The sequence below is a fragment of the Pogonomyrmex barbatus genome, unplaced genomic scaffold (genome assembly GCF_055798465.1).
Source record: "Pogonomyrmex barbatus isolate J1 unplaced genomic scaffold, ASM5579846v1 scaffold12, whole genome shotgun sequence".
In the NCBI taxonomy this organism is placed as follows: Eukaryota; Metazoa; Arthropoda; class Insecta; order Hymenoptera; family Formicidae; genus Pogonomyrmex; species Pogonomyrmex barbatus.
The window spans coordinates 5,737,695-5,752,497 of NW_028297108.1; the positions used below are offsets into that span (position 1 = coordinate 5,737,695).

The 14,803-nt window shown below is 44.3% G+C and overlaps 2 protein-coding genes across 3 annotated transcripts in view; one reads left to right on the forward strand and one right to left on the reverse strand.

Annotated features, from left to right (window-relative positions):
* Window positions 1-12,087, reverse strand: part of LOC148937667 (uncharacterized) — a 99,018-nt gene extending 86,931 nt beyond the window's left edge. Inside the window, exons 1-2 of the mRNA XM_089071630.1 lie at window positions 10,352-12,087; window positions 9,718-9,860 (exon numbers count right to left, since the gene is read on the reverse strand). Of these exons, the coding sequence (XP_088927756.1) occupies window positions 9,718-9,860; window positions 10,352-10,458 (250 nt within the window). The 5' untranslated portion in view covers window positions 10,459-12,087. The remainder of the gene's footprint in view (window positions 1-9,717; window positions 9,861-10,351) is intronic.
* Window positions 1-14,803, forward strand: part of zfh2 (Zn finger homeodomain 2) — a 143,356-nt gene that overhangs the window by 123,050 nt on the left and 5,503 nt on the right. For both annotated transcript variants that reach the window (XM_089071629.1, XM_089071628.1), the window contains exon 6: window positions 13,070-14,803. This exon is cut by the window's right edge and continues 5,503 nt beyond it. In XM_089071629.1, the coding sequence (XP_088927755.1) occupies window positions 13,070-13,791 (722 nt within the window). In that variant the 3' untranslated portion in view covers window positions 13,792-14,803. The remainder of the gene's footprint in view (window positions 1-13,069) is intronic.

Consider the following 14,803-nt stretch of genomic DNA (forward strand, 5'->3'; position numbering starts at 1 on the left):
TCGAATATGCAACGGCGATTCCGAGGAGTTTTATAGTCAGCGAGCGTGCTGTCTTTTACAACATACGCAGTTTACCTAAATTAACTAAAAACTAACACATCCGATCGCGCATCGATCTTTACATTTAATTTCCTTACAGGGCGAATAAATTTATCACGACACTTATCGTCATCATCGTACGCCACATCAAAAGCAGTTTTTATTTTTTTACTTAAAAAAAGAACGCACGAAGTAATCGAAGTAATCGAGTAATAGAAGTAGAATAAAAATCGACAATCGGTAGCGAGATAAACGATGCTCGCAAATTCCGGGTAGATTTGATCGAAAGGTGTATCTCCGTCCGGGGAGCGAATGTGTTTTGTACCCGCACGGTACGGTGGGATCGCGTGTCGAGACGCACTTTGTCCTCCTAACTCCTTATGCCATATCCAGTCCTTAGCGCGGAAACGCTAATTCGTTGATTATCCTAATGACTGTCAGGGAGTCAGCGGGAAGGAAGCAAAACCACGCGCGCGCCATGAACCTCGTCTTGATTTATTCCGGGCAGCGTCTTTGAACGTGCCGCGAGGCTTCTCGTTACGCGTTACATTTACTCGATCATCATCGAGTTCCATCGATAAGCCGTTCTTACGATCGCACCGGCCTTCGGTCGGTTCACGTGAGACACGTAACTGATACGCCACTGATACGCGACTTGCGCAAGTGAGCCGAGAAAATGTGCGATCGATTTGCGAAATTAATTGCCGGCGGACTATATTTTTTATCCCGATACCGTACCGTCTAATTAATTTCAAGGTCTCGTTTCCCGAGCGCGTCGTGTTGACCGTATCAATTTGGATCCGTCAAGAAACAGGTGAGACAACTGCGTAATCCTTGTATAATGTTGGTCCGTATTATTAACTGTTCGAAATTGTACCCGAGAATATTTTCGATCGCCACATGTGCTCGTTTGTTTCTTCAATTAGCTCTGATAATATCGCTAATTACTTAGGTTACGCAACTATGATATTCTATACAGTTATGATGATTCTATACGAATGATTTTTTATAATATTATACATGTATTATACATGTATATTTTTTTTTCAAAATGCATGCTCGAAAAGCACGCATAAAAGAAGCTTAAAATCTATATGTTGTGTTATTTTTCTTGTTGATAATATCTAAAATTGAGTCACATTGCATTAAAGACAACAAAATAAATTTTTTTTCTGGATTAAACCTAACGAGTTTTGATGAATCTAATAATTGTACGAATGACACATAACATCATAGTAAGGTTTCTTAATCCAACCTGACAACTGCTCCCGTAATGCTCCCATTTTATTCTCATCACGTTTAACTAACTCATATAATAAACTTATAAGATTATTAAAGATGTTACTTTACATTATATCAAATAATATGTAAAAAAATGTACGTGTTTTTACATCATTCTACAAGCTATTATAATTAGTGAACTATAATTAGTGAACTTTATTTCTCTCAAAAATTGATGAAAAAATTGCTTAAAACAATTAACATATTAACTATAATAAAATAAAAAGGAAATAGATATTGTGTTAATTATTACAGAAATAAATCGCCATTAGTATATAAATCTAATTAAACTCACCGAAAATTTTCGTCCAAACTCACTCACGACGGATAAATGACGACGAACTTAAATTATTCCCGTTTCAGTCGTCACCGCAATAAGGTTTCTTAATCGTATGAGATATGACATTAATGCCCTACTTTCGCGCCCTCCAGTTGCCCGTAATTACTTTCACCCTGTGCCATTATCGTAGTGCGCGAGTCGATGGTTAATACATCGAATATTGATGCATTACTATAGTACTGAATACGTTTGCATGTATTGGATAAACTTAAATATCACAGCGTGTACGTATACTCAGAGCTACTGAATATTTGTAAAAAGTTTTTTCCAAGCTACAGTTTGTAGATATAAGGTTTCATATATCTTTTTTTTTCACTAAATAATTAATACCAATAAGAAACTTTAGCTTTAACCTGAACGATAAAGAATTAATGCATTAAAATCAACTTGATTGTACCTGAATTTGATTGTACCTTCACTTGTAAAACATTTGATAATATTAATATGTATTTTCTAAAATGTTATAAATTATATTTTTCCTTTCTTAGTTACAAATTAAATTTATTATTATATAAATCTTGATTTTTTTTTTATTTCCCTTATTTTTTTGACAATGAAAGCTTATGTTTATAGGTAACGCTATATTGCTCGAGTCTGAAAGATCTTACACATCTCGTTATCTGTTTTTTTTTTTTTGTGACGATAATAAGGGGCGATAATAATCGCCAAGGTCTTGGATATTAAAATCTCTCTCCTCAGAAGTCCTCGAGTACCTCCTTGGGAACGGGTGGAAGTGGTACTTCTGGTATTGTTTGCAGGGTCGGCTTGAATCTTCCTAATTAGAAAATTCTCGTCGCGATCCCACCGTCGTGTGCGCTTTCTTTCTCCGGCGAACCTTTTTATTATACGAGGGCGTAACAAGGGCCGAGGGTGCCTTAGTAATTATTATTCAAATATTTTCCTTTGCCCGTGCCCGCCACATTAATATTTACAATGCCTTCCCGACGGGCAACCCCCTGACTAGGGCTGCTGATCGAGAAAAGAATTCGCGGTTCAAGCAGACATATTCACTTTTCTTATCCTCTTGATAGAGATATTTTCGGAAAAATATTATTAACCGATTTGAAAAAAACATATCTTTGCGTATTCCCTTTATAGCGTTCTTTGAAGCGGAGAAAAAGAAATATAACTAAAATTTAACGATTCTTTAAGAAATTAATGAAAAAGGTCACGTTTAATTAAACATATTATTTTAATAAATTACATTTGTGTAAAATTATTTGCTAAAAATATCGAGAGAGACGAGACAACCGAGAACCTTCTCAAAATTGAAAAGAATAAAGAATAAAGTTTTAATTTCCCTTATATTCCTCGTAATTCTGTCGTGCTTCTCATAATTTTCCTTGAATTATTTCTCTCGGGCTGACATAAAATCAATTAAAACGTCGCGTCTCGTCACGCGCTAGCTAAGAAACGCTTCGCGCAAGGTCAATCTCCTTCCGCGACAGAAGGAGAAAGAGCCGAGCGGCTTTTCCATGCGGAGTATATACCCGGGGCGAACTGCATTAAAGTTGTATCACGTTGCGACGTCCGCGTATAAGTTAGGTTCGCGAGGTGCGCGCATGCATAAGTGAAGCGGCATGTTCGCCGCCGAAGAGGCATGATTCCGGTCGCGTCTGACGCTCGTAACAAGCCGCCGCTGTACCGTTAGGAGAACTTAACCCCGTCTACGATTCCTCGTGGTGGAGATACGAACGAACCCCTCGTGCTACCTAACGATGTGCCAACAAAACGCGGATAAAGAGACGAGAAGCGTAAGCAGATCGAGGGCAAAGCTGACGAGCGTTACATGAGCGAAGACGGAATAAAAAGGAAGGGTGCTCGGGGATGCGGGGGAGGGAAAGACAAATACGTCGGGGCTCGACGAAACACGACGAAGAAGCGAGCTGAGAGTGGTCGTGAAGACGTTTTCCTCTCCGAAGAAGGAGTTTCGCCCTCCTTAATTATCCGACTGACAATTATTTTTAACGACTTCGCGATATCTTAACGAGACCTAATCCGCCGACGTGGCGTCCGTTAAAAAGAAGGAGGCGACCGGCGGGAGGAAAGGGGAGGACGTCGAAGGGATGGACGCCATAAGGGGTGTCTCCTTACCGCTGCTTTTTAATCCCTCACTGAAATCTCTTATTACCGTGCCGTAACATTCTAGCCGGTGGTCTACCCTCTGGAAAGATTCCGAAGGACCTGCTCTTTCTTACGGTTGACTTTGTAACGGCGACACGGATCCGTGCCGTGCAATTAAGGGTCGAATAATAATAATCCCCGTAGCGAATCGAGATTCACGATCGTCGTCTCTCGTACTTGAACGTCGAAGCAAATCTTTTTCTTCTTTCGTAACCTTTAACACCTAAATTTAAATATGATCACGCTTAGAAATAAATGATTATAAAATTTTATATCTAGATAAACACAAATCGAAAGATAAGAGCATTTTTTTATATAAATTGCCTGGAACAAATTAATCATTTAACATTTTTCTATAGTTAAATTCTAATGCTACTTTTGCTCGTGAGCAAAATTATCATAGACTTGGAATGAAATTGTTTTCCATAACAAGAATGGAATTACTCGAAATCCCTAGAAATGCAAATTACCCGGAGCATAAACAGCAAGAGAAGTCTATTAGTGGCGATCGTGGCCGCACGCTCACGTGAGAGAGTCCACTCCCATTTTCGATCCCCATTACCGTACGGTAATCGTCTAATAATTGAAGTGAGGTAATTACCGCGCGATAGGCTACTTCCCACGTCCGGCGCGCCTGGCTCATTAAGTCGTCGCCTAATGATAGTCGCGATCGGTCAGTCCCTACCCGCTATGGCCACGGCAAAATGCGTAGTCATAACACTCGGCGCCGCATTAGTTGATCCCGTTTCGTTATTTATCGCCGAAGGACTCACCCAGGATTCATTCTTCCGCGTTAAATGGAATCCGATGATCCAGCCATTAGTCATTTCCGTGGCTATTTACTCCCGCGGCTGCGCGTGGAGGACGCAATGAAGACGTTCGCGATAGCGCGAGGCGGCGTAATTTATGTGTTAAACGCCGGATTTCTCTATTCACCAGGTAACGAAATCCTAACGAGATCCGCTCGAGCTGCTCGAGCCACGGGATCGGATCCTGCCGCGCGTACATTATCACGCCAGGGTCAACGATGCTCAACGCCGATGCGTATTTATAGAGCTAAATACCAAAGTGCTACCGGATATACACCGCTGCCTCGAGCCCACTTGTCACTAAGGATTACTCGTGTTCCCACTGAGCCTAGCCTGCGACGCTTTGGGGCGCAGGGGCGGATTAGAAGGAATAAACTTGGATGGCAAGCAGATTCTTACGAGCAGATTCCCAACCAGCGTCTTTGACCGCGAGTTCGTGCACGAGGATGATAAATTAACTGGCGACAGACGTGAAAAACTTCTTTTAAAGTTACGAGAGAGATTAATAGAAATGGCAGTTCTCGACGTTTATCAAAAGTATCTCCGCTACTACTCAAGTAATAATGAGTCGCTATCAGGTGATTAAAAAATAAAACGATAATTGGCAGAAAATTAGAATTATTTGAAGAGTAAAGAAAGAGCTGTTTTTACTCATCGCTCAGAAGCGATGGGACGAGTAATCGGTGAAAAGTCTACGCGAGTACGTTCAAGCATCGACAAAGTCTCGCATCTCCGCAAATCCGCCCCTGTCTCTCTTTAGGGGGCTCTGGTACCCTTCGTGGGTCCGCCGCGACTCTGCATTTAAATAATTAAAGATCCGCCGGGACGGACGGACGGACGCACGGACTCGTCGTATTAATGGGATAATCGAGCGTTCAACGTCAACCGAGAAGCAACGGCTTGTATGGGGAAGGGGAAGGAGGGAAAGAGATCGGTGGTGGTGATGGTGGTGGTGGTGGTGGTGGATGGGTGATAATGATTTTATAGTCAGCTGAACTGCCCGGGGGGAGGGGGATGTGAGACAATTGACTCGATAATACGGGTCTTCCTGCCTGGCACCCGTTGATACCGACGGCGAATCAAGTGCGAACACCCGACCAAGCGAGAAAGAGCGAGACTCAGCGAGAAAGAAAGAGAGAGAAAGAGAGAAAGAGAGAGAGAGGGAGAGGGGAAGAGAGAAAGAATGAAGGACAAGGATAAATGTTCCGTTCGCTAATGACCCCGGTGCCTCTTTAGGGACGGCTTCTCGACTTAGGCTACCGGTCGAAGACCTCTCCACCTCTTCGTCAGATGCCGAGAAATCAAGTACCTGACAGCGAACTCCACCTTCTGGCTCCCGGTGCATCCTCGTCGCGTTCGGAGGCGCGATGCTGCGAGCGATTCGTCACCTGCGCCGGGAGTTCGAGGTCTAAAAGGCTCGCTAAAGCGCCTAATTCAGATATCTGTTACTAACGCGCACTTGGCTAAAACGCAAATATCAAAGTCAAAATAATGAAATAAATTTGAACAGATAAATGAAATTTTTCTGAAAGAAGTGGTTCAGTTTGATATACGACAGTTATCATCTATAAAAAATTCTGGATATTTTTACATATGTTTATATAGCCTAAAACAATTAAAATACCGCGAAACGCAATCACGATGTGAAACACAAAGATAGACGTAAAAGAAATTATGATTGCAGTTAATTATGAAAATTCCATATTACATATTACACATATTACATATTACACATTTACATATTAAGTTGAAATAAATTTATCAATATGATGTAATAACTTAGTAATAATTCTTCAAGCAACCATAAAAGACAACAAATGAGTTCATAGTTTCATGATCAAACATATATTGATTTTTATAATCAATCTGTTCTTCATTCAAAGTATAATGTTAAAATGAAATTTTTTAACCGATTAATACTGTGCCACATCTCGCACTTAACACATGAACACATTCGTATCCTTGCTCGTAAAAGATATTTGCTTCACGCTACTCTACTGTATTAAATGACAGACACAAATGTCGAAAGAACACCTGCCTCTGACCACACACGGACCTTGTATCTGGCGCATGCGTCTCTGCAAGATTAAGCGTCACCAAGTAACATCTATATCATTATAATTATTCAACTAATTCGTGTCTAATTCGACAGCGATATACCTTGATAATTCTAGAGAAATATAAAAAAAATCATTTAGCAACATATAAAAGAAAAATTAATCAAGTCCAATTTTATATAAATTAGCTAGTGACGTCACCACTGATCAACGTTGATCGTTAACATAAGTGATCTTGAGCATTACATGCATTACAAATTATTTTTGTACAAATTTCCAAACGGATTTCATTTCGTTTAAAAGAAAGAAAGGTATCGGCAAAATATCTGTAATCTTATCGCCGAAAGAAAGATTTAAAATAAAAAAGGACGGACATCGAAAAGGAAAAGACATCTGCTTTCGCGTGCGGAGGGCTCGAGCGAGTGCAAAAATAGCCCCGAGACACGTCAATAATTAATTAGCGAAATTTATCGATACGCCGACGCCGTTATCTTGTCCGATACGCGTACGAAGCGATTTCGTGGCCGAGCCGCGAGATAAGCCGTCGTCAATTCACTCGGGCTTGCCTCGTTCGCGTGGAAATTACGACTTCCTCGTGATCCCCGACATTCAACATTTTCTGAGGGGAACCCGCTTACATCGAACATTGCCCAGGTATTAAAGTCAGCAGGATGGCCAGGTGACTTAGGATGGTTGCTCGATCTTTAGGCGCACGTATCATTTTATTTCGTACATTTTTTAGTAAACTTATTTATTCCTGCGCGATGAAGACAATCATATATCAATTTAATTTTTTAAAATAATACATTTTTTTTATATTTATGCAAAAATTGTATTCGTTCGTCGAATATAAATTACAATATAAATTTTTTTAATTATTTGTTCATTTATGTGATGCATCAATTAATATCAAGGCATATAAATTAATTTGCGAATAAACTTTTACACTTATATTGTTATCGATAAGAATTTAATGTTAAATAGAATACTCAAAATATATTACGGATATAATCATGAATTATTATTTTGTTAGCAATTATTATTTTTTATCGCACAATCGATGTCACGATATCATGAATTAAACAAATATTCGCGTAAGTTATGACATTGCTCACGCCACTTCCCAGAAATGTCGCCTCGCCGTGGGTTAATTACAAGCGTGGCTATCGTGATTCTCCGAATATGGTCGAGGCGAAATATCGGCGTCGTAGCTTACCTCTTTGCCGTCACTTTAATCGGGATTGACCCGTTTTTAACGAACCCCCCCACTCGTCGCGCTCCGCGCGTGCAGAGCCGTCGATCCTGTGGCTCGCTGGAACACGATTTCAACCGTGTCCTCAGGTCCCACATTGGACCCTCTCGGGGCCTCCGACACTGGGTCTTGACGTCTTAAGCGTGGGGTGAGGCGGCCATCGGGAGAGATAACGAAATTAGCCCGACCGCTAATTTATTTCCTAATTCCCGCGCGAGCGGAGGTGTGAAACAGTCGTTCCGGGCCATGGTATCCACGATAACGGGTCTGGATAAGGAATAAAAAAGAAGAAGAGGATTCCTTCTCGTACGTGGTCGGTCGACAGCGGGTGCGAGAAGGTGAGAGCCCGAGTGGGTAAAAGGGAAAGAGAGAGAGAGAGAGAGAGAGAGAGAGAGAGAGAGAGAGAGAGAGAGTGAGTGAGTGAGTGAGAGAGAGAGAGAGTGAGTGAGTGAGTGAGTGAGTGAGTGAGTGAGTGAGTGAGTGAGAGAGAGAGAGAGAGAGAGAGAGAGAGAGAGAGAGAGAGAGAGAGAGAGAGAGAGAGAGAGAGAGAGAGAGAGAGAGAGAGAGAGAGAGAGAGAGAGGGAGGGAGAGGGAGAGAGAGAGGGAAACGCGCGGAGAAAGCACGGGAGAGGCAGAGGACGAGCGGGAAAAAGGAGGAAGAGGGAAGGCGAGCGAGGAGGAGATAATGCGAAGGCAGGAATGCACGCCCACGTTCACGACGTTGTTTTCCTATGTACGTGTGCGGTGGTCACCATGTGAGAACGCGCTAGCATGCACACGTGGAATGCACCGTTGTGCATACTTCGCGTAACGGGCAGTTATGGACTCCGCTGATCCTCCCTGCGGCACTGACTCCCCTCCGGCGAGATCATTCTCCGCGAAGTCGTGATTTCGCCCGATGCACTCTGATGGATCGTGCGATTGCGCGCGCTCGTTCTCGCGGAGTCGTTTAAGATTCCACGTTAATCTGGATCATCATTTAATTGGCGGTCAAACGTGGCAGGTAAATTCTTACACAAAGTGGTAAACGTCAGGATTTGCATATTCGGTATACAGGAAAACCGATCGTATTTATTATAATGCCTTAGGCAATGTGAAATATCGCGCGTTTCTCGTCGCCGCGATATCATATCGGGCCTCGGATGCATTTCTGAAACTTGATCGCGATTTTAGCAATCCTCTCCTCTCTCCCCTTCCATCTCTCCTTCACTCCTTGCCTATCGCGTCACCTCCTCTTAGCGCGAATGAGATAACGATAAAAGAATACTCTTTTATATTTTAACGCTCATTATTCGCGCAGTTAAATAGACGGGAGAAGGGAAATTTATACTAAAGGTTGAGAAAAAATTATAAATCTATAGTTTGTAAAAATTAGATACGTCTATAAATAGATAATTAAAAAATAACATAACATAAACATAATATTTTCCATCATTTGTCCTTATTTAATCACATCACATCTGCATAAGTAATAATAATGATATAATAAAAATCTTCCATAATAAATATGGCGTTAATTTAACGATTGTTTTTCCAGATTTGACAGATTTGCGAGACAATTCCAATACGATCCAATACGATCCGATTCTCTGCAATTACCGATGTGCAAAGTGACCGTCATTCGACAGAGACGATGCTACTTCAAACGGCGACAGTGACATGTATGACAGATTGCATTTTTCCGCGCACACTTCGCAAACAGCCGTTAAAATTCCTGAACGCGCTAACTAACGACATTCTCGATTACTCTGTTCGACGATCCTCGAATGTGAGTTTATAGCTGCCCAGGATATATACAGACTTATATCTACTTACTAACAGAGCCCACGGTATTGGCTCTGACACGGAAACTCGCTCGTAAATTCCCACCGAACAAATTTCCAGCATATGTCGCAGCAATCTTGAGACCAGCGGTTCTCACGCATGAAGAATCCAGGAGGAACAAGTTTTTTTCAAATCTGTAACAATTAAATAAAACAATCGATTTAAGTAAGAACGTATTAAAAATTTGATAATGGCAATTTTCTAATTATCTAGTATATACAATTTAAAAAACAAAATTTTTAATATCTTATATACGGTACAATTAAAATTTTTTTTTTAAATCAAAAGGTGGACACGATGAGTATAAATGTAATTTTATTAATTATTTATGACCAAAAGAAATTAAGCATTTTTAATTTGCAACGCAAAGCTCCGAAAATCTCTTTCAGGCAAGAATCGTCTGCGCGTATTGAGCACCATATAAATGCGCTCTATTAGTATCACGGTCAAAATAATTCCCAGCGCAAAGGATTAAAGCACAGTGGCATGCTGAAATTAAATAATGAGTGTTCGTCGCAATGACGACCACTGGGGACTTGGGAGCGGCCGGCAATCAGAATCTCGCGCGGGCGCGTGCGTACACGCCGGTCACACATTTAAACAAAAATACACATTGCGACGGTACCGAGGCACTACTATCTCAATCCATACGCAAATGAGCCCCTCCGAGAGGACGAGACGAAAGTGATGCGCGTGCAGAGACTTGACCGTGTGTGTTTCTTCTCCGAGCATTTACGCACACACACACACACACACACACACATACACACGCACACGCACCGTACACACATACACGCGCGCGCGCACAGGCTCCGTTGCTGTCGAGGAGAAGGTGACGGACGGACGGAAAAGGGAGGACGAATCAAAGCCACTCAAAGAAATAACCAGTTCTCATTAAGAGTAATAATCCCTCTCCTCGATCGTTTCGATTGTTTCAAGGGTGTCACACGGAGATCGTCCGGCTGCGCCCCTCCCCCCTTCTCTCTCTCTCTCTCTCTCTCTCTCTCTCTCTCTCTCTCTCTCTCTCTCTCTCTCTCTGCGTGTTATATATTTAACAATCTTCCTTATTATATTGTATATCTTCGCTGGGCAACTCGCGCAGCTGAGGGCCAACGACGAAGGAGGAAGTCTATAAGGCTAAAGAAATCACGTCGTTCGGTAACTCGCGTTTCCTCTGACTGAGTTATGTCGTACAGAGTTCAACGAAATCATAAAAAACGTCATTGTTCACGAATCCTGGATAACTCAATCGCGAGATTAAAGATGATTCATCGAGAGTATTTTTAGAATTCTCTAAAGTGCACTCTGAAGCTTCCTTACGAGGGAGGTATAAATTTATCAGTTTGATAACTTTTAATCGATAAAAGATGATAATATTTTTTTCTGGATATATAAAAATCTGTGCAGATACTCGTATCGAGTACTCGCACGTATCGATGACGCGATAACAAACAGCTGCAAAATCATTCTGTCGTTATCTTAGAAAGTTTAAAAAAAGAAATTATTCAATAAATCTCGCAAAACAAATCTACCATCATTCATTCGTGGATTAAATTGAGCTTGAGCGATGGCTCTTTCATAATTTTTTTTGTGCGTCCCGTTCGAACGTTAACGTTATTTTAAATCCACAATAACGTTCGCCACGTACATGTTATTTGCGACGTGAGCGTTCGATGATCATTATTCAGCCGATTATGTCAAACAAGAAGAGCGAGCTGCCTCCGACACCGTGGACAAGCGAGTCCATAGACCGGCGGTAATGAATTTGCCACATTCCCGTGAACGCTACGGGGCCGTAAAGGGAGCAGACGAGCGACCAGAACTATACACCGTATCCAATGTTGTTGCGCTAATCCCCTATTTATCCGTAACACTTTTCTCCCTTCTTTACTGCACATGGCCGTGCCTCCTCTTTCCAAGAAGGGCTCTTTCGATGGCTGAACATAAAAACGCGGATTATTTGCTCGCCCGATCAAGGTAAACCATAATCCACGTGAGCGCGAGATACGCGAGAGCGAAGGAAGCAAGGGAGGCCGAGAGAGAGAGAGAGAGAGAGAGAGAGAGAGAGGGACAGAGAGATAGAGAGAAGAGAAGTGTTAGTCAAACAGTGGATTGCCAGGGATTCTCATTAGACGACAAAGAAGGAACGGAACCGGGTCCTAACACGACCGATCCCGTCGTCTAATAACTATCAATTCCACGCCGACGTTGAGAGACGAACCGGTGGAATGGAGAAGGAAAGAAAGATAGAGCTCTCTCTCTCTCTCTCTCTCTCTCTCTCTCTCTCTCGTCCCTCTCGTCGCTCTCCTCGCCCTCCTCGTCTTTCTCCCACCAGTTCTGATAATTACAGCCGAGCGTCCAGTGAATGAGCAGGGGTATCATTAACACTTCCTGCCTCGTAACGACTCCTCATCTGATACACGATACGCGCGATATAGCAGCGCCCGTCACTGCGTAAACCTGTCAACCCGCCTAATCGACGTCGACGCGCCGCGTCCTTCCCCCGGTCCTCGCGACCGCGCACGCGTTGCATCACGCATCCGACTAAACGTCAGCGACGTGGACCAGTTCGCCGGCGCGTTTCACGCTTTCCCATCGCTTCCCTATCGCTACCTCCGACGAACAACGTTCCGTCCGAACAATGAAAGAAAAGAAAGAAACGGGAAGAGCGGGAATAACATCCCGCGGCGCGCGATCCTGAAATTAGAATTAATCATCCGGCCGAGGCATATCGGGAGCTCCACGATGCTCCACACGCGGACCACGGACTATCGGACTATCCTCCGGCCCCTCGAGACGCAGGCCGCAGGAATTATCCCGTCAATGCGCATCGGCCCGCGGGCCTGCTAATAACTACCAATTTACCTGTCTCGCTCGGGCGAAAACAGGTTCCGCATAAATTCTCCCCCGGTTTACAGCGCGGATGCTATTATGACAACTAAGTTGGCACAAATCAATTACAAATATGCCATCTAGCCCCGCTTTCCCCCTTCTCCCCTTGTAGATAATTTTGAAAATCTTACATTTTCTTTATATCGATACTTACAGACAAGTTATCCCTTCCTTTCGTAAATTGCTTTCACCTTACGAAGGCTGAGAAATATTAAGACTAGCGCCGTGATATCGGAATTGTATTGATGATGTGTGCGTAAAACGAGTCAATTACTTTGAGAGCGGTGATTCCAGTTCCGAGACGATGTGGGTGCTGTGATAAAAAGCGATTTTGGCGCGAAACTGGACTGACGCAGCAATCAAAGATAACGGATTCGTGCGTTACACAAGTGTTGTGTTAGCATAAGTCTCGCGTCTGTTCTAACGAGAACCGATCACGATTTGCTTTCAGTAGCGGCTGCGGGCTTGAGCGGAGGTCTACTCGGAAGCGCTATGATGCCGCTGCACGTGGAAGGTGGCGCACAGGTACAGGTGCCACGGGCCCTGATGCAGGCGTTCCTGCAGCAGGATCCGAATCATCCGGGGCTGGAGACGGTCCGTTTGCCGACCTCGCCATGCGGCACCGACGAGAACGAGCCGCCTCAACACTGTCGCGAGGTGGAGACCGAGCTGTGCCTGGTCTGTCGTCGTTGCGGCCGCGCGTATCCGCAGGAGTCGTCCTTGCTGGCGCACCAGCGGTCCTGCTACCTGGGCAATCAGCAGCGTCGCGGCGCCCTGCGCCTCGTGCAGGCGCGTTACGCCTGCTCGTTGTGCGAGCACGGCGTGCCAACGCGCACGTACACCACCGTGAGCGAATGGCGCCGTCACGCCGAGACGTTGCAGCATCGCGCGCGTCTTGAGGCCGCTCAAGAACGCCAGCAGCAGCAGCAGCAGCAGCAGCAGCAACAGTACGATGGCGGTGCGCAATCCGGCGAGGAAACGAACCCGCTCACCGACGAGATGGAGGACGTCGTCAATCAGATTACCCTATTGGCTGCTCGTGCGGCCGCTGAAAGCACGACCGGTCAGCCACAGACCGGTGACAGGGCCAATGGTCAGGACAACAACAATGGACCCGACGCTAAGAGGCAGAAACTGGTGCAGGAAGTCACTGCCCTCGCCGGTGCACGTTAAACGCGGGGGTCGGCCTACGATTTCTCTCACGAATCATGGAAGTTGTACAGAAAATGGCACCGAATAACAATAGAAAGAGACTGTGCAAAATGAAGATATCGAAGACGGGCAAAAGGAGGGAGATATGAGAACCTATGGACGTCGCTTGGAGGAGGTCGGACCCGAGGACGTCGCAGTGAACGAGCCAATGTTCCTAACCGGCGATGAACGGGCAGGCACGGGTGTCCATCTCAGTGGTGCACCCCGTCGGGGGTATTTGCCCCGTGGCGGTAGGAGGGGGGGCAGGAAAGGGAGGCACATTACTCAGGCGCGGACGGCGGACGATCATTGGTTCTCTCTCTTAATTTCGTCGTTTATGCACCGCCATCACACACAACCACCCTCCACTGCTTCCCTGCCCCCTGGCCCCCGCCCCTGATTCGCCTATTATTTTTGTAACGCGAATCCCGCGCAGCGCGCGCCGTGAAGATGCGCGCTCTCCAAAGTTCCTCTCGTAGCACGAAAAAAGAGAAAAAAAAAAGATAAATAATAAAAAAAAAAGAAAGGTGGCAGAAGAACAGAGAAACAGATGAAGATGAGCTAATCTAGGTGAAGTCAACTGGGGAACGATCGAACGAACGCGATCGAGAAATCCTTCTTACTGGTCAGCCGACAACCGGTAAATCGATTGTTCGGTCGGTCGGTCGGTCGGTCGATCCATCGATCGATCGATCGATCAGTCAACGGTACGATTGGATCGAGCCGATCTCGGGCGCACGTCTCGGAATGATGTGCGCGGCACGTCTCCAGGAGAGGACAGTACGGAAAGTGTTCTGGAGGGAAAGTGCGTCGTGCGACGCGAAACGACGCGCGTCGAGGTGGGCTAACTTAAACGTTCCTATGTAAAATAATAATAAAGATTTAAAGCAGAGTTACTAAGAAAAAGAAAGAGAAGCAGGAAGATATAAGCGGACGCTATTAGGCGCGGCGTAGTAGGGTAGATGGTGCGCGGCGCGCGAAACTAAAAACGCCA